At 45.6% G+C, this 26,361-nt stretch overlaps 1 protein-coding gene across 7 annotated transcripts in view; it reads left to right on the plus strand.

Annotated features, from left to right (window-relative positions):
• The window catches only part of LOC119952127 (protein SIX6OS1-like), a 254,058-nt gene that overhangs the window by 16,585 nt on the left and 211,112 nt on the right, over positions 1 to 26,361 (plus strand). For 4 of the 7 annotated variants that reach the window (XM_038775715.1, XM_038775735.1, XM_038775724.1 and 1 more), the window contains exons 2-3: positions 7,615 to 7,671; positions 7,793 to 7,849. In XM_038775715.1, the coding sequence (XP_038631643.1) occupies positions 7,620 to 7,671; positions 7,793 to 7,849 (109 nt within the window). In that variant the 5' untranslated portion in view covers positions 7,615 to 7,619. Of the gene's footprint in view, positions 1 to 7,519; positions 7,672 to 7,792; positions 7,850 to 26,361 lie in introns of those variants that run through there. The other 3 variants (XM_038775706.1, XM_038775742.1, XM_038775751.1) reach the window with 2 other exon arrangements.

The following is a 26,361-nucleotide window of genomic DNA, read 5'->3' on the forward strand; positions in this document are numbered from 1 at the left end:
GCGGTCCACCCCATAACACTGGCAGAGGACACTCCAAAAGGCAATCATGTACACTCATACAGGCTCCTGAGTGTAGTTATACTGTCAAGAGGCAGGATCCAACTCTAGCTACAGATAGGTGCAACTCATATCGTAGGCAGCACGGTAGCACAGTGGTTAGCACAGTTGCTTCACCACTCCAGGGCCACAGGTTCGAATCCCGGCTTGGGTCACTGTCTGTGTGGAGTCTGCCCGTTCTCCCTGTGTCTGTGTGGGTTTCCTCCGGGTGCTCCAGTTTCCTCCAACAGCCCAAAGATGTGCAGGTTAGGTGAATTGGCCATGCTAAATTGCCCTTAGTGTCAAAAAACGTAGTTGGGGTTACGGGGATAGGTTGGAAGTGTGGGCTTAAATGGGGTGCACTTTTCAAGGGCCGGTGCAGAATTGATGGGCCAAATGGCCTCCATCTGTACTGTAAATTCTATGATATTGAATTTTGTGAGTCCGCCCGCGGGTTTCGCGTAAAGGTCCTCTATGCGGGGCATGGGGTATAGGTTCAGCTGGGAAGCTGTGTTTACCATTAGTTTATCGTCGCTGCACAAATGAACCGTGTTATCTGGCTTCATTACTGGTACGACCGGTGCTGCCCAGTCTGCAAAATGGACAGGCCTGATAATACTCAGGGATTCCAAATGAGTGAGCTCTGCTACCACTTTCCCCAGCAAGGAGTAAGGAACTGGGCGCGCCCGAAAATACCATGGTGTGGCTTCCGGGTCAACTTGAATATGGGCTACGGCTCCTTTCATCTTCCCCAAACCGGGCTGGAACACTTCTGGGTACCTCAGTCAAACCACCAGAACCCATTTGAAGAATGGCGGCCAGGTCCGTGGCCTCCCACCACGATGAGCGGGAGGCACCCTGACTGGCATCCGTAAGCAATGGGTCATCGTAGTCCCAGCAATGTCTAACAGTTTCCCCCTATAGGTGGCCAACCTGGCCTTTGTATCAGTCAAAGCAAGGACCTGTATACTCCAGTTGGTGCGGCCAAACATCTTCTGTCTGACCACGGACACCGCTGTGCCGGTGTCCAACTCCATTTCAAGCAGGTGATCATTTACCCGTATTGTCCCCTTAATGGGGGCCGCTTGAGGGGCTGCCACGCAATGCAGTTGCAGGCTGTCATCCTCCATCCCCTCAATGGAGAGTATGGACCCTCGGTTTGCCCCAGCTTCTGCCAGAGCGACTGGCTCTCTGGTGTGGCCACTTCCGGCATCCACACCAGGGTCACCGCCCACAAGTCCTATACTTACATGGCTTCACATCTGTGGGCTCTGGAGAAGGCTCTCTTCGGGAAGGAACATCTGATGTCCACTGGTGTGGGCCTGTACAGCACCCCGTCCAAGGCATGGCAGGAGGGGGTGCGGGGAGGCCAGACAGAAGCGGCCGTGACCCAGGGCATACACCGCCATTCCCTGTAACTCCTGCACGCCACGTTCAGTACTTTCTTGGGCTATTCCTAGATGGCCTATTGAAAAGTACTTTCTCGGACTATGGCCTCTAAGGCCTGTTGAAAAGTCAATGTCGGCTCGGCTCACAGTTTCCTTTGGGTGGCCATGTTATTGATGCCACAAGCCAGCTGGTCTTGTAACATCACTGACAAATTGTCACCATATTCACAGTACTCCGCAATCCTGCGCAGCCTGGATAGGAACTCAGCAAGGGATTCCCCAGGGGTCCTCTCTGTGGTATTAAACTGGTAAAGTTGGGCTATCATGGACTAGGTTGGATTAAAATGTCCCACCAAAGTCACAAACTCATCAAACATTATGCATTGGGTACGGTTGGATACTGAAGGCTTCTTATCACTCCAAATGTATGTGCACCATATGCAGTTAGCAAAATGACCACCTGCCGTTTGTTTTCAGTGATGTTTTCTGCCCGGAAGTAGTCATGCATTATTTGTGTATACTGGTTCCAACTCTCTAGCGCAGCATCAAATACATCCAAATATCCGTAAAAAGTCCAAGGAGGTGGCTTCAGCAGCGTAAGACAGTTATCCAATTTTAAACCTCGTCACCAGTTTTGGGAGGGCCACAAAGAATGCAGCACGAGTTTGTGGCGTCAAACAGAAAGTAACTTTATTGACAAGGATATGTACACAGGGCCATTAGTTCACACTGGTTCCCTCTCTAGCCAGTACCACACTGGCCAGCTTTATTTATATAGCTGTGCTGCTAATAATTGCCCCCCCCCCCCTCATTGGAGGAGCTCCTATTCTTCAAGTAGCATTGGGTAATTGTCCCAGCCAATAGGATTCGGGCATGTTATAACATCTCTCCTTCCCCACAGTCCAAAGATTGATCATGACCAATCCACCCAATGCGGGGGGGTTACGGGGACTGGGCCTACATAGTGTGCTCTTTCGGAAGGTCGGTGCAGACTTGATGGGCTCATCAGCCACAGCGCCTGTTTCCCGATTTTTATAAACACAAGTAAACCTCGCCGTTGGGAATTCTCCCCGGTGGAGGCCCTGGAGAATACTGGGTCAGGCCCGCTAATGATAGGTGGATTAGTCATGCCCGTAGTGCCCAAGGGTTAGGTGGGGTTATAGGAATAAGGTGGGGGAGTGGGCTCTTTCAGAGGGTTGGTCTAGCCTTGGTGGACCGAATGGCCTGCTTCTACAGTGTATGCTGTCTCTCTTTCCTTCCCCCCCCCCCCCCCCCCCCCCCCCCCCCCCCCCCCCCCCCCCACAATGAAACCGGAATGGAGATGAGTGATATTACAGAGGCATTTTGAATGATGGAGCAGATATGTGGGCAGAAGCTTATCTCCGGGTCTAATAGGATTCCAGATTTGTATGGACCAGGTTAACCCTCGGACAATATCCAGGGGGAGAGGTGGAGTCAGTGGCTCGGGACAGGGCTGATCGCAATGGCTTTGGTCTTCCCACTATTTAGTTGGAGGAAATTTCTGCTCATCCAGTATTGCATGTTTGGCAAGTAGTGTGAAAAATCAGAGGCAGTGCAGAGGTCAAGACGTGACTGTGATAAGGTGGAGCTGGGTACGTCAGCATTCACGTAGAACCTGATGTGCTTTTGAATTATGTCATTAAATGGTAGTATATAAATGAAGAATAGAAATGGCCCAGGGATTTATCCTTATTGGTTCTATTGATATTGGTGCAGGAATGTGACCAGAGGTCCTTGCAGGCAAATCTCTAACTATGACAGGGCTATAGTTATAGGGGACTCGATCGTAAGGGAATAGACAGGCGGTTCTTTGGACGCAATCGAGACTCCAGGATGGTATGTTGCCTCCCTGGTGCAAGGGTCAAGGATGTCTCGGAGCGGCTGCAGGACATTCTGGGGGGGAGGGTGAACAGCCAGCTGTCGTGGTGCACATAGGCACCAACGATATAGGTAAAAAACGGGATGAGGTCCTACAAGCGGAATTCAGGGAGTTAGGAGTTAAACTAAAAAGTAGGACCTCAAAGGTAGTAACCTCAGGATTGCTACCAGTGCCACGAGCTAGTCAGAGTAGGAATGTCAGGATAGATAGGATGAATGCATGGCTCGAGAGATGGTGCAAGAGGGAGGGATTCAAATTCCTGGGGCATTGGGACCGGTTCTGGGGGAGGTGGGACCAGTACAAACCGGACGGTCTGCACCTGGGCAGGACTGGAACCGATGTCTTAGGGGGGGTGTTTTCCAGAGCTGTTGGGGAGGGTTTAAACTATTGTGGCAGGGGGATGGGAACCGATGCAGGAATTTGGAAGGTAGTAAAACAGGGACAGAAGCAAAAGGAAGTAAGGGGAAAAGTGCAAGGCAGAGAAGACATAGTCAAAAATCTAAAAGGGCGACAGTACAAGGTACAGTGACTGAGGGGAGCTCAGTGAATAGGCCCAGTAATAACAAAAGGAATAAAACTGGAGATGTTAAGATTCAAAACAGAGGTAAAAAAACCAACATCAGTGTACTTTACCTGAATGCTCGTAGTATTTGGAATAAAGTAAATGAGTTGATGGCATAAATCATCGTAAATGACTATGATTTAGTGACCATTACTGAAACATGGTTAAAGGATGGTCACGACTGGGAGTTAAATATCCAAGGGTATCAAACTATTCGGAAGGACAGAGTGGATGGTAAGGGAGGTGGTGTTGCTCTGTTATTTAAGGATGACATCTGGGCAATAGTAAGGGATGACATTGGTGCTATGGAGGATAAGGTTGAATCCATTTGGGTGGAAATCAGGAATAGTAAGGCAAAAAAGTCACTGATAGGAGTAGTCTATCGGCCACCAAATAGTAACGTTATGGTGGGGCAGGCAATAAACAAAGAAATAACTGATGCATGTAGAAATGGTACAGTAGTTATCGTGGGGGATTTTAATCTATATGTCGATTGGTTTAACCAGGTCGGTCAAGGCAACCTTGAGGAGGAGTTTATAGAATGTATCCGCGATAGTTTCCTAGAACAGTATGTAATGGAACCTACGAGGGAACAAGCGGCCCTAGATCTTGTCCTGTGTAATGAGACAGGATTGATTCATGATCTCATAGTTAGGGATCCTCTCGGAAGGAGCGATCACAATGTGGTGGAATTTAAAATACAGATGGAGGGTGAGAAAGTAAAATCAAATACTAGTGTTTTGTGTTTAAACAAAGGAGATTACAAGGGGATGAGAGAAGAACTAGCTAAGGTAGACCGGGAGCTAAGACTTTATGGTGGAACAGTTGAGGAACAGTGGAGAACCTTCCAAGCGATTGTTCACAGTGCTCAGCAAAGGTTTATACCAACAAAAAGGAAGGACGGAAGAAAGAGGGAAAATCGACCGTGGATATCTAAGGAAATAAGGGAGAGTATCAAATTGAAGGAAAAAGCATATAAAGTGGCAAAGATTGTTGGGAGATTAGAGGACTGGGAAATCTTTAGGGGGCAACAGAAAGCTACTAAAAAAGCTATAAAGAAGAGTAAGATAGAGTATGAGAGTAAACTTGCTCAGAATATAAAAACAGACAGTAAAAGTTTTTACAAATATATAAGACAAAAAAGAGTGGCTACGGTCCTGTCCTCTAGAGGATGAGAAGGGAGTTTTAATAATGGGAAATGAGGAAATGGCTGAGGAACTGAACAGGTTTTTTGGGTCGGTCTTCACAGTGGAAGACACAAATAACATGCCAGCGACTGATAGAAATGAGGCTATGACTGGTGAGGACCTTGAGAGGATTGTTATCACTAAGGAGAGAGTGATGGGCAAGCTAATGGGGCTAAAGGTAGACAAGTCTCCTGGCCCTGATGGAATGCATCCCAGAGTGCTAAAAGAGATGGCTAGGGAAATTGCAGATGCACTAGTGATAATTTACCGAAATTCACTAGACTCTGGGGTGGTCCTGGTGGATTGGAAATTAGCAAACGTGACGCCACTGTTTAAAAAAGCAGGTAGGCTGAAAGCAGGAAATTATAGGCCAGTGAGCTTAACTTCGGTAGTAGGGAAGATGCTGGAATCTATCATCAAGGAAGAAATTGCGAGGCATCTGGATAGAAATTGTCCCATTGGGCAGACGCAGCATGGGTTCGTAAAGGGCAGGTCATGCCTAACTAATTTAGTGGAATTTTTTGAGGACATTACCAGTGCAGTAGATAACGGGGAGCCGATGGATGTGGTATATCTGGATTTCCAGAAAGCCTTTGACAAGGTGCCACACAAAAGGTTGCTGCATAAGATAAAGATGCATGGCATTAAGGGTAAAGTAGTAGCATGGATAGAGGATTGGTTAATTAATAGAAAGCAAAGAGGTGGGATAAATTGGTGTTTCTCTGGTTGGCAATCAGTAGCTAGTGGTGTCCCTCAGGGATGTGTGTTGGGCCCACAATTGTCCACAATTTACATAGATGATTTGGAGTTGGGGACCAAGGGAAATGTGTCCAAGTTTGCAGATGACACTAAGATGAGTGGTAAAGCGAAAAGTGCAGAGGATACTGGAAGTCTGCAGAGGGATTTGGATAGGTTAAGTGAATGGGCTAGGGCCTGGCAGATGGAATACAATGTTGACAAATGTGAGGTTATCCATTTTGGTAGGAATAACAGCAAACGGGATTATTATTTAAACGATAAAATATTAAAGCATGCTGCTGTTCAGAGAGACTTGGGTGTGCTAGTGCATGAGTCACAGAACGTTGGTTTACAGGTGCAACAGGTGATTAAGAAGGCAAATGGAATTTTGTCCTTCATTGCTAGAGGAATGGAGTTTAAGACTAGGGAGGTTATGTTGCAATTGTATAAGGTGTTAGTGCGGCCACACCTGGAGTATTGTGTTCAGTTTTGGTCTCCTTACTTGAGAAAGGACGTGCTGGCACTGGAGGGTGTGCAGAGGAGATTCACTAGGTTAATCCCAGAGCTGAAGGGGTTGGATTATGAGGAGAGGTTGAGTAGACTGGGACTGTACTCGTTGGAATTTAGAAGGATGAGGGGGGATCTTATAGAAACATTTAAAATTATGAAGGGAATAGATAGGATAGATGCGGGCAGGTTGTTTCCACTGGTGGGTGACAGCAGAACTAGGGGACATAGCCTCAAAATAAGGGGAAGTAGATTTAGGACTGAGTTTAGGAGGAACTTCTTCACCCAAAGGGTTGTGAATCTATGGAATTCCTTGCCCAGTGAAGCAGTTGAGGCTCCTTCATTACATGTTTTTAAGGTAAAGATAGATAGTTTTTTGAAGAATAAAGGGATTAAGGGTTATGGTGTTCGGGCCGGAAAGTGGAGCTGAGTAGCCATGATCTAATTGAATGGCGGAGCAGGCTCGAGGGGCCAGATGGCCTACTCCTGCTCCTAGTTCTTATGTTCTTATGTTATGTTCTTATGACTGTTTGGATTTAAAATCAGATGAGGGCAGAGGAGGAGGCCTGCCTGGAGGAGAATGCTTTAGTCAAATATGTTGAGAAGTCAAGAAGGTGAAGGAGGCTAGCTTATCAATCACATAGGATGTCATTTCGCAGGGTGGAAACCTAATTGGAGGGTTTCAAACATTGAGTTGTGGGGAAGGTGAGCATGAATTTAGGAGGTGACGACACATTTAAGGATTTTGGAGAGGAAGGTGAAGTTGGAGATAGGATCATAATTTGCAAGAACAGAGTTGTCCAACCTGACACCCTTATCTGGTTTAGGCTATCTGTGATCCCAGTCTACATCTATTTAGTTTACTCTTAACTTCCCACTGAAGTGCCCAAGCAATCTGTTTTGATGAATTGAAGCAGCAGTTTAAATATATGAATGAGGCCAAACACCACCTTCTCAGGGCAACTAGAGATGGGCAATTTTACAGCTCTGTCTGTGTCCTGATAAATTACAAAATATATTATAGGGGCGTGTCACGATGAACGGGAGTTTCTGTACAATGATCAGTAATGCAAATGCATTCTTGGCTCATTATTTTTTGAATGAGTTTTGCACTTATAGTATTCATAGTGAGATTACTATATGACAATATTCTTCTAGTTCCGATGCAAGATCATTGTTAATTCTGTTTATTTCTCCACAGATGCTGCATACCCTGCTGAGCATTTTCTGTTTTTATGCCTGTAATCATTTGAGACTTTTATATATGTCAAGTTGAGGTTTTTTTTGTGTTGGCAGGAAGGATGGAAAATGCCAATAAGTTAACAAATCTCGATAAAATTTTATTAAAACTAGGTAAGAATATATAAATGTTATAACAAACTAATAACTATTATATTGAAGATTTATAATATGCTATTGATATTCAATATTTTGTACAATTTTTAAAAATTCTGATTTATTTGAATATGACTAGTATTTCAGGTAGATCAAGGTTCACAGCAGCAAAAAGAAGTTAAGCAGCAGATTCATAGTAAGTATTATTTTCTTATACATTTGTGTAAATAAAAATAAACCAGAATATAAGGATACATTTTGTGAGTTGAGCCTCCTGGCATGGAGCTTTGTTCGAACAGAACATCAAGGAAAGCGAGAGGTCAGACAGCCTGCTCGACCTGGGCCAGTTGAGGCTCTTTGGCCAATTAATGGGTCCACGCCTTGCGGGAAGTCTAGCAGCTTTACGTGCATGGGCTGGTGTAGGTCAAGGACGGTGCTCACCTTTGCATGTCCCCATAGCCCATCGAGATGCCTGCACTTCCAAGATCACCCCTTTAACCCACCCCCTGGTCTGTTGAACTTGCCCCTCTCATTGAGGCCCCTAAACCTGGAGCTACCTAGGCTCCTCAGCATGGTAGGACTGTTTGTGGTTCCAACTGTGGCCAGTGCTCCCACTGGCATTGCTGGGACTACAGAACTGCTGGCAATCCAATTGGCAGGGAGCACTAGGTGGGACTTCCTCCTGAGATAGGGGCAGAAACCTTGCCTTAAAGCAATTGATGTTACTGCCAGAATTACCTTTCTTTGTAGAAACTATTGGTACTGTAGATTCCCCCTGGACTTTTTAAGCTGGTGAGGGGATTGGGGCTTGGTGGCCCATAAAACCCAACTCTTGACTACTGGAGAGTAATACTCTGATTTTCTGGTTAACGCATTTCAAAGGCTATAAACGTACAAATGCTGTTAATCAGGTACACTGATATTTGTGCCTAATTATCTGATCCGTGCTCTAGATAAGCAAAGTTTCATGCTGGGCGAGGAGCCTTGGGGGCTCCAGAAGTATTGGTTTGGGAATGGGAATCGAAGGAAGCCCTTGCAGATGATTCTCTGTGTACGAGTAGGTAGATTTGGAATCAGGTGAGGATAGTCCAACACAACTGGGCAACGGAGGAGAGGTGTTGCAGGGGAATGGTGTGGCTGTCTGTGTGCATTGGTTCAGAAAGATGAGGAGCTATAGTTTATTCACTGTCATACTCATACAGGATGTAATTTGTGACTTTAATAAAGACCCTTTAATAAAGATCCTGTAACAGGATGAAAACCTGATTGGAAGATTCAAACATGGAGCTGCAAGGAAGTTGGGCATGAATTTGGGAGATGACAACCACGCAGTGTTTTCTGGAATAACTTTGCATGGAGAACACAACTATGAATGACCATCAATGTTACTTTTTCTTGTTGACAATAATTATGAAGGAGGTGCCAGGATGGAAAAATATGGGATAAAATATAATGGCCTCCCCTGTGTTGTATTTGGTGACGGGGTGCATTTAATTGGATGGGAGGGTGGTGGGCAGGGGCCCTTCTGAATTCCTGTCAATTTCCCAGTTAAGTACATGGTGGAAGACTTTGGACAACCTTACAGCACTGCCAGCAATTGTAGACTTTAAGTGGGCAATTAATGCCACTTAAGGCAGGGGACTCACCAGGTGGAATTTTCCATTCTGGAGACTTAAGTGTGTTGGCGGATGGGAAAGTCGGCATGATTCCCACTGTGCATTGGGGTGGATTCTTGCACCCTGTTGCCCACATTTCACCTCATTAATTATGCATCAGCAAGGAACTAATCTAATCTCATGGCAGTCAGGCAGGGATCCGTCCGCCCTGCCATTATCTCACTGGGTCGGAAGTCTCAGTGTCATATTTAAACGGTACATATACAGACATTTACTCACTACAAGCCAGGGGTGGTGCTGAAGGTCTAAATTAGCATGCCAATCAAATGTACCAAACCCTCTGCTCCACTCTTGAGCGAGGTCTCCCTGGGGATTCCTGTCCAGGAAAAGGCAGTGATCCTCTTTCTGAGGGTTGGGAGCAGGTGTCCACCAACCTGACCACGCCAACGTGGGAGGAGGCCGCCAGGGAGGTTAGTGTCTGTGGAAAGCAACAAAAATCCACCTTGCAGTACAGGAAGCAAATGCATGATCCGATGCACTCCGCCACTCTGAGAAAGGCAGCAGGCAATCTAAGGGTTAGAGTCCACAGGGATGTCACACACTACCAACAAGCAGATATCAGCCTGAATGTCTGCCAACCATTTTAAGATTCTCATCTCATGTAAGGTTCTGAACAAACAGCATCTTAATCTGTTTTTGGGGAGGACTCGGCACATAACAGACATGCATGGCTCTATCATCTGTAGTGCTTGTGGTCAATTTATCTGTCTTTATGCAGGACGTTCTCACCTATATTTGGCGGGAGAGAACCAAGACTGGAGGAAGTCTAGCTGTCTTTATGCAAGATGAGCTTGCCTATATTCGGCGGGAGAGAACCAAGACCGGAGGAAGTAACCTGGAGCAGAGGGCACTCTTGGCCCATGAAATGAAAATCGCTTATTGTCACAAGTAGGCTTCAAATGAAGTTACTGTGAAAAGCCCTTAAAGAGCCAGCTGCAGAGCTGGCTCGCGAAGACAGGGATCATTCCTACATGGAAAAGTGAGGTCGGACTTCTACAATAAGCATTTGAGGCTTCATAAAATATAAACTGACCAGATGCGGACAGTGACTGTGAGCTGTGAATGACCTAGAGTGTAGGAACCTACCGAGTCAATCACTAATTATCTCTTTCCTCTATTCCAGCCACCAGCAAGAAAAGGCGGTGGAAGAGCTCCAGCAAGCACCTCAGCCCCAGCCCCATTACCACTTCTGATAGGAACCTTTAGATGAAGACCTACACTGCATTCCCTACACCCTTCACCAGCATAGATATATGCACATTCGTGGGTCCTAGTTCTAGAGTAGGCTTAGGGTCACCATATGGTTAGCACCTCATGGGTATGTGTCTCACAGCAGGTGACACTCAGAGGACTGCTGATGACCATGCACCTTCAGGTTCTGAGTTCAGCAATGGCCCTGAGAGAATTGTTGGCGATGCAGAGACAGGCCGGGGAAAAAGAGTAGTCAGAGACCATTACCAGTCTGTCCACATTCTGTCTGATGTTGCGGCTCTGGTTTGTGAGTGTGCAAAGTCTGCATCGGATGAGTGATGGCTATCTGGCAGTCCCAGGTCCAGCAGAACACACAACTTCTGACAGATTTGCGCTTGACCTGCACTTCATTACAGTAGCTATGGATATGCTCCAGCAGTGGCTAGGTGAGAGAGGAATGGTGAACCTCAACTCCCTCCAGTTGCCCCTTCTCCTCAAAGAAGGACCCACGGGTACCCAAAGGGAGAGGCAGCATGAGCCAAATACCCCAGAGCAAGCCACCAGGATTCTCCCAGAGGACGGGTGATGACTATCTTGCCAGACCCAAGTCCAGCAGAACATACAATTTCTGCCAAACTTGCGCTTGACCCGCACTTCAATACAGTAGCTATGGATATGCTGCAACAGTGGCTAGTAAAGAGAAGAATGGGCCACCTTGATTTCCCTACAGTTGCCCCTTCACCTCAAAGAAGGACCCCCGGGTACCCAAAGGGAGAGAGAGCATTGGCCGGACACCCCAGGGGCAGCCACCTAGATTCTCCAAGAATGGTGAGCTACTCCACATCCCCTCTGCCTGTGACCCTCATCAACTGACTGACCAGGCAGAGAGTGCAGCTGCCCCAAAGCAGGAGACTCTCAGCAGGCTAGGGCCATCCAGGCCTCCATTCTCCAGAGGATGCCGGCCAAAGTAATCTCAGGAAACAGGACATAGTAGTCAGCAGACTGTCTCCACCTCTGCTACAGATGTTGGAGAACTCCCCCCTCCCCCCCATCCCCAATTATCCCCCATCTGCTACAGATGATGGAGAACTCCCCCCCCCAATCCCCAATTATACCCCATATTGCCCCTCAGTTCCATTAGTCTCACTCAATCTCAATCACAGTTACACATCGGCGACATGAACAAAGGCACTTATTATACAAAAATGATGACTGGACAATACACATGTAACCCTTGCATTTCAGGTAGATGTTATGTGACCTCACAAAAAATGTTCAACCAGGTTAGTGATTATCTTGATGCAGCTGCACTGAAGTCTCTAGTTTGTTGATATTCTAAGTATCCCAACCAAGATTGGAGTCTTTTCACCAAAGTGCACTTTGCAATAACATTTATTTTATGATTGTGAGGTTTTGGTTAAAATATTATTCATCATTGAGTGCTACAGTCTTTCATGTCTTCTTGTATTATTTTGTCTCTGCTTTTAAGGCTATACATTATTCCTTTCTTAATTCACACATTCCACATACATGACACTGAGCAATGGAAGTTGGTTTCGTTCCGTGACATTTGAAATATCTGTCAGACTTGGAATGAGTGTGTGATGTCAGAAGTGTTTCCTCACCCTGATGAAGCTGTCTACTTATCTATGAAGATCTTACCTTGCTCCGGAATGCCTGCCTAGCATTGCTTCATGGAATCCCTCAGAAGTCATAGAACACCAACCGATATGGAATTATCATAGAATTTACAGCGCAAAAGGAGGCCATTCGGCCTATCGAGTCTGCACCGGCCCTTGCAAAGAGCACCGTACTTAAGCCTAAACCTCCAGGCTATCCCCGTAATCCAGTAACCCTAGCTAACATTTTTGGACACTAAGGGCAATTTAGCATAGCCAACCCACCTAACCTGCACGTCTTTTGACTGGGAGGAAACCTGAGAACTGGAGGAAACCCATGCAGACTCGCAGAGAACGTGCAGACTCCGCACAGACAGTGACCCAAGCTGGGAATCGAACCTGGAATCCTGGAGCTGTAAAGCAACAGTGCTAACCACGGTGCTACTGTGCCACCCACTTGAATTAATTGCATGACTGCTCTCATTGACTTAGGATTCAAAGAAAGTATTAGCCTTTGTGAGCTGGACAACATTGGTGACTAATGGAAAGAAAGCGATGCTCTGGCACATCTCCAGAGTGACCATCAGTATCTATGAAAGGAAGAAGTTATCATTGACTGCTGTGTCAAAACTGACTGGGCCACGACTCTCTCAGATGCTGGGGCAATGCAGGATGAAAACATGGTAGGCTTCTGACGAATGCAGGGTAATGCGAGTTAATAATCACACAATGGTCCTGTTGGGCCACTCACTGTGAGACAATGGTAACTCTTAGCCTTGCATCCATGCTGCAATGTGTCTTATGGCACCTTGGGGCTGAGTATCAAGATATGACCTCTGCATTAATCATAGAAATTTACAGCAGAGAAGGCGGTCATTCCGCCCATTGTCTGTGCACCAGTTCCCAAATGATCTACCCAACTATTCACATTTGCCAGTGTTATCTTCGTAGCCCTCATATCCAGCTCTCTTTCAAACTTATGAAATCCGCCTCCATCACTCTCCCAGACAACCCATTCCAAATCCCAACAACTCTTTGAATAAAGACTTCTCAGCTCACTCCTAGCTCTCTTGCTGACCATCTTGAAATTGCAACCCCCAGTCACTGACTTGGCAACGAGCGGAAACAGAATATCCTTCTTTACCCTGTCAAAATTGTTCATATTTTTGAACACCTCAGTAAGATCACCTTTTAATCTTGTTTGCTGTAAGGAGAACAAGTCCAATTTCTTTAATCTTTCTTTGTATCTAAAATTCCTCATTCCTGGTATCATTCGAGTAAATCTCTGCACTCTTGGGCTTTAACATCCTTCCTCAAATAAGGTACACAGAACTGAACGCAATATTCCAAATTGGTCTGACCAATGATTTGGAGTGTTGCAGCATCACTTCCTTGCTTTTATACTTGTGCCTCTATTTGTAAATCCAAGGATCCCATAAGTTTTCTTAACAACTGTTTCAATTTGCATGGCCACCTTCAGAGAATTATGCGCTTGAACCCCAAGGTCCTTTTGCTCCTATACTTCCCTCAAAAGTTATACCTTTGAGCTCGTATTGTCTCCCCATGTTTCTCCTCCCAAAAGTTCTCTGCATCAAAATTCATCTGTCAGGTGTCTGCCCATTTGGTCAACTTGTCGATGTGCCTCTGAAGTTGCTCAGCGTCATCCTCACAATTTACTATTCTCCCTAGCTTAGTGTAATTTGCAAATTTAGAGATTTTGCCCTCAACACCCATCTCTAAAAATCATTTACATCAATCAGAAAAAATAAGGGTCCCAACAAGGGCAGCACAGTGGTTAGCACTGTTGCTTCACAGCGCCAGTGACTCGGGTTCGATTCCCGGCTTGTGTCACTGTCTGTGTGGAGTCTGCACGTTCTCCCCATGTCTGTGGGTTTGTCCGGGTGCTCCAGTTTCCTTCCACAAGTCCTGAAAGATGTGCTTGTTAGGTGAATTGGACATTCTGAATACTGACTCAATGCAGGGAATTTTCACAGGAACTTCATTGCAGTAAGTGACACTAATAAAGATTCTAATACTGAACCCTGGGGAACACCACTTTCAACTCAGCTCCAGTTTGAGAAATGCCCATCTATTTACCCTCTGTTTCCTATCTCGGCCAACTTCTAATCCCTGTTACCAAGGAACCATCAATCCCAAACATTTCTAATTTGCTAATCGTATCAAATGCGTTCTGAAAGTCCAAATATACAACATCCACAGCGCTACCCTCATCTAATGCCTGTGTCACCTCGTGACAAAGCTTGACAAAGCCATGTTGACTCTAGTAATAACTTATTTTTCTCTAAGCGTATATTTATCTTATCCTCATTGTGGCCTCCATAGCTTTCCCACTTTTGATGTCAAGCTGACAGGTCTGTAGTTTTCTCCATTATCCTTTCCCTCTTTCTTAAACAACAGCATCACATTTGCAATCCTCCATTTCCCCTGCGACTAATCCTGTGTTCAGAGAGGTCTGGTAAATTTCTGTCAACGGCTCCGCAATTTGTTCCCTTACCTCTTAGCAATCTAAGATGCAGCCTATCCGGACCTGGCGACTTCTACCCGGAGTTTTTCAACACCCACATTTTCAACTGGCCCATTGCCACCAGCTTCTATTTTGGTACAGACGGAAGCAAAGTATTATTTTAGTACCTCAATGAGCAGCTTGCCCTGCTTGCCCATTAAGGTCCTTGCTCTATCCTTCCCTAATCTTTTACTATTAATATGTTTGAAGAACATTTTACTCTTTGTTTTGAGTGCAACCTGCTACCCTTTCCTCATGCTTCCTCTTTGCTTTCCTTACTTCAGCCTTAGTCTCCCTCCTGCATTTGAGATACTCGTGCTGATTTCTATTGCTATTATTATTCTGGCATGTATCACAATGCCTCTTATTTTTGTTCTTCCTTATTTTCTCCTCAGTAACCTTAATCATCCGGAGTACTCTAGCTTTGGATACCCCGCCTTTATTTCTCATGGCTTTGCACCTCGCTTTCACCTCATTCATCTCTCTTTGAAAGTCTCCCAATTTTTTGTCCACTGCTTTATCCACCAAAATGCATTTCCAATCAACCTCCTCCAATTCAACTCTTAGACCCCTAAAATTTGCCCTTATCCAGTGTGGGATCTTAATCAGTGACTGACTTTTATGCTTCTTCAACTTAATATTGAAGCTTACATTATGATCGCTATTTCCTAACTGCACACCCACGCTGACGTTCTCCACCTGGTCTGCCTTATTTCCTAGGACTAGATCCAGCACAGCTTTCTCCATGATAGGACTGGAAATGTACTGTAGGTACATCCCCTTCTCATTTGTGGTGAGCAAGCAGACTTCTCCCAGAGTCCTCCTCAGTCACTTCTCACTACTGCCGTCATGCATGAGATCTGGCTTTTGGAGAGATGGTGCTGTCTGGTTGTATCTGTCTTGAGACAGTCAAATGTTATCTATTGACAAATGGTTTTCCTCTTACAGCCATCTTGCTAAGCTGTTGTCACACTGGCATGAGTACATCTATATGTGCAATAACATTTCAGCCTCTTGAAGGAAGCCTTGGCCACTGATTTGGTGCCATGGTTGAAAGAACTGCACTATGTTAGTTGCTTAAGGAAGTGCGCTAGTGGAGAACTTATCCCATTCCACAGTGACACATGGTCCTTAGGCTACTGCACCTTCCAAGGATGTCCCCATTGTTAGGGCTGAAGATGAATGGTTCCCTCGTGGCAATTGAGATTAATGACTTTTCATGTTATGTTGAAGATGATAAGAAAGGCATTGTTGTCTCCTCTGCATTGAAGTATGGGAACTGTTTTCATAGCATGGGGGGCACGGTAGCACAGTGATTAGCACTGTTGCTTCACAGCGCTAAGGTCCCAGGTTTGATTCCCGGCTTGGGTCACTGTCTGTTCGGAGTCTGCATGTTCTCCCTGTGTCTGCGTGAATTTCCTCCGGGTGCTCTGGTTTCCTCCCACAAGTCCCGAAAGACGTGCTGTTAGGTAATTTGGACATTCTGAATTCTCAGTGTGCCTGAACAGGCGCCGGAATGTGGTGCCTAGGGGATTTTCACAGTAACTTCATTGCAGTGTTAATGTAAGCTGACTTGTGACAATAAAGATTATTATTATTATAGCAACTGGTCTTTACCTTGGTCCTTCTGGAATCTTATGCCCATTTTAGCCTCATAGCTATGTCATCTGTGTTGTGCCCACGCAATGGCATCCGCATGTTGTCTGAATCCTTGCCACCTTCAGGTTTATCCCTATCAAATTCCTTCTCATGTGAGAAGTTATATCTTGGGCTATCCCTTAGGGTCGAGGCATCGTGTATCTTCTCCATGTCTCCCTGTGACTCGGGGCTCACACGACTTGAACATATTGAGTCACTCCCAAGTGCCAGAGATATTTGAAGGAGCTTCTCACTTGAGGGCTGGCTCTTTGATGATAAGGGATACCCACTTAAGACATAGCTAATGAGGCCCGTTCATCGACCACAGATTGCATCTGAGGAGATACAATGCTGCAAATTCCACCACAAGGTCCTTAATAGACTATATTAAAGATATGTTTCAGATGTTTGAACCGATCAGGCAGGGCCTTCCAATATTCACTGCAGAGGGTGCTCCACATCATCATTGTTTGCTGCACCCTGGACAACCTGGCTCAAAGGAGGTCTTTATTGCAAGGGAAATTAAATATAAAAGTTGGGATGTTTGCTGCAGTTGTACAGGGTTCTAGTGAGACCACAACTGGAGTGCTGTGTACAGTTTTGGCCTCCTCACAGAACCTATATGAGGGAAGGTGGTGGTGGTCTGTCGCTGGACCAGAGGGTAATCCTCTGGGGATTCGGATTTGAATCCCACCGCGACAGATGGTAGAGTATAAACTCAATAAAAACATCTGCAATTAGAAGTCTAATAATGATCATTGTTGTAATAACCCAATCCAACTCCCAACTAATGTCCTTTTAGGGGGAAAACCTGCCATTTTTGCCTGGCCTACATGTGACTCCAGTCAGCAAAGTGGTTGAACCTTAATGCCCTCTGAAATGGCCTAGAAAGCCACTCAATTGTATTCAACTACTCCGATCAAAACAGAAATGAAAACGGATGGGCCACCCTGCATCGACCTAGGCACCAGAAACAAGTCTCATGGCACCAGATCAAATACAACTTGGAGGAAGGACTAATGGTCGCAAGAGCACAGAATATACTCTGGGTGGGGACTCCAATGTCTATCACCAAGAATGGCTTGGTAGTACCACCATAGAATGAGCAGGCTATGTCGTAAAGGTGGTGAGGGTATCAAAAAGAGGGAAACATATACAATTGACCACATCCTTACTAGTAGTAGTTAGCCCCTTTAAGGGACATTCTCTGCGTGAGGGGCCATGTGACGACTCCAATCAGGGACGGGAGTTGAGAATTCACTGGGACTTGTTCCAGCAGTTAGGCCCTAGAGCTGGGACTACTTTAAATAAGATGCTAAGAGATCGTTTAGTATGTGGCGATAATGATGAAGCCATACAAAAGAAGCTTTTGTCAGAATCAAAAGTAGATTTTTAAAAATGTGCTGTCGATTGCTTTAGTTATGGAGAACACAGAGAAGGGTGCTCAAGAGCTACAAAATGCTCTGAGCAGCGCAATCCACCAGTTAGGGCGGGAAATCACAAGCAGTGGTTGTGCCAGGAGTGAAGGCTGGTCCAAGCAAGGAAATAAATATGGGAACTGGAAAAGCCTGATGGTACAGAAAAATAAATCCACAGTCTAGGATGGATCCAGATTGTGAAGAGTGTTACTGAAGCCACCCCCCCAAGACATGTGCAGAACTTGGGAAGTTGGATGTTTCAAATGTGGGGCAAAAAGGACATTTGAGACACAAGTGTACGAAGACAAAGGACAATGCAGCACAGGAACAGGCCCTCCGCCCTCGCCGACCTGCCTAAACTAAAACCGTATGCACTTACCGAGTCCGTATCCTTCCATTCCCACCCTATTCATGTGTTTGTCTAGATGCCCCTTAAATGCCGCTATCGTACCTACTCCCACCATCTCCCCAGGCAGCGCGTTCCATCTATTTACCACCTGTGTACATCTGTTCTAAACTTTTCCCTACGCACATTAAACCTATGTCCCCTCGTACTTGGCTCTCCTATCTTAGGAAAGAGCATCTGACTATCTACCCTGTCCATGCCACCCATAATCTTGTAGACCTCTGTCAGGTTGCTTCTCAACCTCCGTTGTTCCAGTGAGAGCAGACCGAGTTTATCTATCTCTCCTCAGATCATTTGAGTTGGAGGATCCAGTATTTGTGAAAAATTTTGATAATGGCCAAATTGGGTTCCAGGAGTTGTAACCAGAACAGGGTATCCTATGAGGTTAAAGTAGAGGACACGATTTTAAAGAAGCAGGTAGACCACTTGCGTGGCCCTGAGTCGTCCCAGAAGAGCCTCAGCGACTGGAGCTATGTTGCTTTACAAGGAAGAAGAAATCACTGGACAAATCGAGTTATTGATGGACGAGTGCAGTGGCCTATGGGCCACTAGTGGTCACAAGAGGACTGCAGATGGTTCGTGAGAATAAAATGCAATTATGCGTACCTCATATGTATAATAATCGATGTTGCATTCTTTGCATTATAATTTGCTTCACAAATCTCCTTGTGTAATATCTGCAATGTATTTGTGAGTGTGCATCATAAACTATTAGAAATAGCTGTGTTTTTAATACCCATTGATATATACATTTGACTCCCGTCAGCCGTAGGTTATGTAAAAATAATGTTTAAAACGGTTTGCGATTTTTGTGGTTTGCAAAAACTTGATTACTATATACGGTCTGCATAAAGGAAAAGATTGGGAGGCACTGGACTAGTTTAAAAGTGTTCATGATCTTTACTGTTTTGGCAACTGTGTAATTGAATTATTCCCATGTGTAAAATGGGGCTGAAAGAAGAAGGGATGTAGTAGCCACCCCCTTCAAGCGACAGTCGCTGAAAGAGGGGGTCATGTGACCTGCTAGTCCAATCAGGGGAGGGAGTTGGGAATTCACTGGGACATGTTGCCCCAGAGCTCAGTATGGAAAGATCATTTTAAAGCAATCAGCAAATAGTTGTTTGCAGTTGAAATAAATAATTGTTTCTTTGAAGTTGACTGGTGGAGCACGGTAGCACAAGTGACTAGCACTGTAGCTTCACAGCACCAGGGTCCCAGGTTCGATTCCCCGCTGGGTCACTGTCGCAGACGCTTGGGTCGACGTCAGGAGTCTGCACGTTATCCCCGTGTCTGCGTCGGTTTCCTTCCCCAGTCCAAAGACGTGCAGGTTAGGTGGATTGGCCATGCTAAATTGCCCTTAGTAAAAAAAAAAAAAGGTTAGGAGGGGTTATTGGGTTACGGGGGTAGGGTGGAAGCGAGGGCTTAAGTGGGTCAGTGCAGACTCGATGGGCCGAATGGCCTCCTTCTGCACTGTATGTTCTATGTTCTACTACACTCACCAACCTGCCGGCTGCAGATGTGTCTGTCCATGACCGTATCGGTAGGAGTGACCACCACAAAACCCTTGTGGAGACGTCCCATCTTCACATTGAGGATACCCTTCATCGTGTTGTGTGGCATTACCACCATGCTAAATGGGATTGACTTCGAACAGATCCAGCAACTCAAGATTGGGTATCCATGAGGCATTGTGGGCTATCCGCAGCAGTAGAATTTTACTCAACCACAATCTGTAACCTCACGGTCTGGCATATTCCCCACTCTACCATTATCACCAAGCTAGGGGATCAAACATGGGTCAATAAAGAGTGCAGGAGGGCATGTCAGGAGCAACACCAGGCATACCTAAAAATGAGATATTGCAAGGGCCCTTCCAGGTGATTCCTGATTGGCTAGTGGCCAATGGATTGGCCAGGGACAGTATTGTGCCTGGCAATCGACAGCTATTGGTTCCTGCCAGGTGGAGTTTTTTGGAGAGAACCCAGGAAAAACCACTGGAACCTCAGGGTGGAAGTAGCTCTCTCTTTCTCTCTACTGCCTGAAGGCAGAAGCTTCTAGACCCTGAAAGAAGAAGCTGTCTCTCTCAAATGCTGGAGGCCTGCTTTTTCTTTGAGTCAGTAAAAACCATTTACAAGCTGAAAGAATAGATAGCATCCATCTGAAAGCCTAAACCAAAGAAGAAATTAAGTGGAAGATGCCCATCTGAAACAAAGACTCTTCACAATCCTTTTACGGTCATCGTTATTTTACACTCTTCCCATCTCTGTTTATTTGTCTGTGTGTATCGAAGGTGGGGTGAGTTAAAAGGGGGAGTTTGAGATGAGATAGTTAACCAGTTGTATTTGTTGCCTTTTTAATTATAGTAACCATTAATAAAACATTAATTGTGTTTACATTTACAAACCTGGTGACTAGTTATTGGGCAGTCGAAGACCTCGGGTATTTAAAAATAAAAATTAATTTCAACTGTGTTGCGACTCCGGGTCAGGTGGGACTGAAATTGACCATGCAGTGGTCCAGGGTGTAAACACAGTGTCAACCTGGTGAAGCTACAACACATGACTACTCATGTGCAAAGCAACAAGTGATCGACAGAGCTTGGTGATCCCACAGCAAAGGATCAGATCTAAGCTCTGTAGTCCTGCCACATTCAGCCGTGAATGTTGGTGGACAAATTTAACAACTCACTGGAGGAGGAGGCTCCATAAATATGCCCAAGCTCAATGATGGAGGAGCCCAGTCCATCTGTGCAAACGGATAAGGCTGATGGATTCGCAACAATCTTCAGCCAGAAGTGCCGAGAAGATGATCCATCTTGGCCTCTTCCGGAGGTCCCCTGCATTACAGATGTCAGTCTTCAGCCAATTTGATTTATTCCATGTGATTGAAAAACAGCTGAAGGCACTGGGTACTACGAAGGCTGTGGGCCGTCTGGCAACAGTCCTGAAGATTTGTGCTCCAGAAATTGCTGTGCCGCTAATCAAGCTGCTCCAGTGCAATTATAACACTGGAATCAACCTGGTGACGTGGGAAATTACCCAGTTATGTCCTGTACATGAGAAACAGGACAAATCCAACCCGGCAATTACCACCCCATCAGTCTACTCTCGATAATCAGCAAAGTGATAGAAGGGGTCATCAAAAGTGCTATATGGTGGCACTTACTCAGCAATAATCTGCTCATCGAAGCTCAATTTAGGATCTGCCTGGGTCATTCAGCACCCGATCTCGTTACAGGACAAAAGAACTGAATACCAGAGATGAGGTGAGAGTGATTGCCCTTAACATCAAGGCAGCATTTGACTGAGGATGGCATCAAGGAGCCCTCGCAAAACTGGAGTGTATGAGAATCAAGGGGAAAACACTTGACTGGTTAGAGTCATACTAGCACAAAGGAAGATGGTTGTGGTGGTTGGAGGTCAATCGTCTCAGTTCCAGGACATTACTGCAGGAGTTCCTCAGGGTAGTGTCCCCGGCCCAACCATCTTCAACTGCTTCATCAATGACCTTCCTTCCATCATAGGATCAGAAGTGGGGTAGTCTGCAGATGACTGCACAATTTTCAGCAACACTATTCACGACTCCTCAGATACTGAAGCAGTTAATGTCCAAATGCAACAAGACCTGGACAATATCCAGGCTTGGGCTGACCAGTGGCAAGTTATATTCTCACCACACAATTGCCAGGCAATGACCATCTTCAACAAAGAGGATCTAACTCCTTGACATTCAGTGTCATTACAAAGCTGAGTCCCCACTATCAACATCCTGGGGATTACCATTGACCTGAAACTGAACAGGACTAGCCATATAAATACTGTGGCTACCAGAGCAGGTCAAAGTTTAGGAATCCTCCAGTGAGAAATCACCTCCTGACCTCCGAAAGCCCGTCCTCCATCTACAAGGCACAAGTCAGGAGTATAATGGAATACTCTCCAGTTGCCTGGATAAGTGCAGCTCCAACAACGCTCAAGGTTCTTGACGGCAACCAGGCCAAAGCAACCTGTTTGAATGCTACCCCTTCCCCGAACATTCAATACCTCCACCACTGGCAAGCAGTCACAGGCGTGTGTACCATCCACAACATCCTCTGTAGGAATTCATCAAGGTTCCTTAGGTAGCATCTCCCAAACCCATGACCACTGAGCAGCTGATACCTGGGAACACCACCAACTGGCGGCACCCCTCCAAGTCACCTACCATTCTGACTTGGATGTATATTGGATGGGCTGGTTTAGCTCACTCTGCTAAATCACTGGCTTTTAAAAGCAGACCAAGCAGGCCAGCAGCACGGTTCGATTCCCGTACCAGCCTCCCCGGACAGGCGCTGGAATGTGGCGACTAGGGGCTTTTCACAGTAACTTCATTGAAGCCTACTCGTGACAATAAGTGATTTTCATTTTTTCATATAGTCATTCCTTCACTGTTGCTGGGTCAAAATCCTGGAATTCCATCTCAAACAAACAGCGACCTACACCTCCGGGACTGCAGAAGTTCAAGGAGCCAGTTCATAACCACCACCAGAAAGGCAACGGGGATGGGAAACACAAATAAAGAAAAAAGAACAAAGAAAAGTACAGTACAGGAACAGGCCCTTCGGCCCTCCAAGCCCATGCCGACCATGCTGCCCGTCTTAACTAAAATCTTCTACACTTCCTTGGTCCGTATCCCTCTATTCCCATCCTATTCATGTATTTGTCCAGATGCCCCTTAAATGCCACTATCGTCCCTGCTTCCACCACCTCCTCCGGCAGCGAGTTCCAGGCACCCACTACCCTCTGTATAAAAAAAAAACTTGCCTCGTACATCTCCTCTAAACCTTGCCCCTCGCACTTTAAACCTATGCCCCCTAGTAATTGACCTCTCTACCCTGGGGAAAAGCCTCTGAGTATCCACTCTGTCTATGCCCCTCATAATTTTATTGACCTCTATTAGGTCGCCCCTCAACCTCCGTCGTTCCAGTGAGAACAAACTGAGTTTATTCAACCACTCCTCATAGCTAATGCCCTCCCTACCAGGCAACATCCTGGTAAATCTCTTCTGCACCCTCTCTAAAGCCTCCACATCCTTCTGGTAGTGTGGCGACCAGAATTGAACACTATACTCAAGTGTGGCCTAACTAAGGTTCTATACAGCTGCAACATGACTTGCCAATTCTTATACTCAGTGCCTGGCCAATGAAGGCAAGCATGCCGTATGCCTTCTTCCACCTGTGTTGCCCCTTTCAGTAACCTGTGGACCTGCACACCTAGATCTCTCTGGCTGTCAATACTCTTGAGGGTTCTACCATTCACTGTATATTCCCTACCTGCATTAGACCTTCCAAAATGCATTACCTCACACTTGTCCGGATTAAACTCCATCTGCCATCTCTCCGCCCAAGTCTCCAAACGATCTAAATCCTGCTGTATCCTCTGACAGTGCTCATCGCTATCCGCAATTCCACCAACCTTTGTGTCGTCTGCAAACTTACTAATCAGACCAGCTACATTTTCCTCCAAATCATTTATATATACTACGAACAGCAAAGGTCCCAGCATTGATCCCTGCGGAACACCACTAGTCACAACCCTCCAATTAGAAAATCAGCCTTCCATTACTACTCTCTGCCTTCTATGACCTAGCCAGTTCTGTATACACCTTGCCAGCTCACCCCTGATCCCGTGTGACTTCACATTTTGCACCAGTCTACCATGAGGGGCCTTGTCAAAGGCCTTACTGAAGTCCATATAGACAACATCCACTGCCCTACCTGCATCAATCATCTTTGTGACCTCTTCGAAAAACTCAAGTTAGTGAGACAAGACCTCCCCTTCACAAAACCATGCTGCTTCTCACTAATATGTCCATTTACTTCCAAATGGGAGTAAGAACATAAGAACATAAGAACTAGGAGCAGGAGTAGGCCATCTGGCCCCTCGAGCCTGCTCCGCCATTCAATTAGATCATGGCTGATCTTTTGTGGACTCAGCTCCACTTTCCGACCCGAACACCATAACCCTTAATCCCTTTATTCTTCAAAAAACTATCTATCTTTACCTTAAAAACATGTAATGAAGGAGCCTCAACTGCTTCACTGGGCAAGGAATTCCATAGATTCACAACCCTTTGGGTGAAGAAGTTCCTCCTAAACTCAGTCCTAAATCTACTTCCCCTTATTTTGAGGCTATGTCCCCTAGTTCTGCTGTCACCCGCCAGTGGAAACAACCTGCCCGCATCTATCCTATCTATTCCCTTCATAATTTTAAATGTTTCTATAAGATCCCCCCTCATCCTTCTAAATTCCAACGAGTACAGTCCCAGTCTACTCAACCTCTCCTCATAATCCAATCCCTTCAGCTCTGGGATTAACCTAGTGAATCTCCTCTGCACACCCTCCAGCGCCAGTACGTCCTTTCTCAAGTAAGGAGACCAAAACTGAACACAATACTCCAGGTGTGGCCGCACTAACACCTTATACAATTGCAACATAACCTCCCTAGTCTTAAACTCCATCCCTCTAGCAATGAAGGACAAAATTCCATTTGCCTTCTTAATCACCTGTTGCACTTGTAAACCAACCTTCTGTGACTCATGCACTAGCACACCCAAGTCTCTCTGAACAGCGGCATGCTTTAATATTTTATCGTTTAAATAATAATCCCTTTTGCTGTTATTCCTACCAAAATGGATAACCTCATATTTGTCAACATTGTATTCCATCTGCCAGACCCGAGCCCATTCACTTAACCTATCCAAATCCCTCTGCAGACTTCCAGTATCCTCTGCACTTTTCGCTTTACCACTCATCTTAGTGTCATCTGCAAACTTGGACACATTTCCCTTGGTCCCCAACTCCAAATCATCTATGTAAATTGTGAACAATTGTGGGCCCAACACGGATCCCTGAGGGACACCACTAGCTACTGATTGCCAACCAGAGAAACACCCATTTATCCCAACTCTTTGCTTTCTATTAATTAACCAATCCTCTATCCATGCTACTACTTTACCCTTAATGCCATGCATCTTTATCTTATGCAGCAACCTTTTGTGTGGCACCTTGTCAAAGGCTTTCTGGAAATCCAGATATACCACATCCATCGGCTCCCCGTTATCTACTGCACTGGTAATGTCCTCAAAAAATTCCACTAAATTAGTTAGGCATGACCTGCCTTTTACGAACCCATGCTGCGTCTGCCCAATGGGACAATTTCTGTCCAGATGCCTCGCTATTTCTTCCTTGATGATAGATTCCAGCATCTTCCCTATTACCGAAGTTAAGCTCACTGGCCTATAATTTCCTGCTTTCTGCCTACCTCCTTTTTTAAACAGTGGCGTCACGTTTGCTAATTTCCAATCCACCAGGACCACCCCAGAGTCTAGTGAATTTTGGTAAATTATCACTAGTGCATCTGTCTCTGAGTAGATCCTGTCTTGAAGAATTCTCTCCAGTAATTTCCCTACCACTGACGTAAGGCTCACCGGCCTGTAGTTCCCTGGATTATCCTTGCTCCCCTTCTTAAACAAAGGAACAACATTGGTTATTCTCCAGTCCTCCAGGACATCACCTGAAGACAGTGAGGATCCAAAGATTTCTGTCAAGTCCTCAGTAATTTCCTCTCCAGCCGCCTTCAATATTCTGGGGTAGATCCCATCAGGCCCTTAATATTTTTCAACACACCCAACACATCGTCTTTTTGGATCTCAATGTGACCTAGGCTATCTACACCCCCTTCTCCAGACTCAACATCCACCAATTCCTTCTGTTTGGTGAATACTGATCCAAAGTATTCATTTAGTACCTCACCCATTTCCTCTGGCTCCACACATAGATTCCCTTGCCTATCCTTCAGTGGGCCAACTCTTTCACTGGCTACCCTCTTGCTTTTTATATATGTGTAAAAAGCCTTGAGATTTTCCTTAACCCTATTTGCCAATGACTTTTCGTGACCCCTTCTAGCCCTCCTGACTCCTTGCTTAAATTCCTTCCTACTTTCCTTATATTCCACACAGGCTTTGTCTGTTCCCAGCCTTCTAGCCCTGACAAATGCCTCCTTTTTATCTTTGACGAGGCCTACAATATCTTTCGTTATCCAAGGTTCCTGAAATTTGCCGTATTTATCCTTCTTCCGCACAGGAACATGCCAGTCCTGAATTCCTTTCAACTGACGTTTGAAAGCTTCCCACACATCATATGTTGATTTACCCTCAAACATCCGCCCCTATCTAGGTTCTTCAGTTCCTGCCTAATATT

Source organism: Scyliorhinus canicula, chromosome 2, assembly GCF_902713615.1.
Source record: "Scyliorhinus canicula chromosome 2, sScyCan1.1, whole genome shotgun sequence".
NCBI classification, from domain to species: Eukaryota; Metazoa; Chordata; class Chondrichthyes; order Carcharhiniformes; family Scyliorhinidae; genus Scyliorhinus; species Scyliorhinus canicula.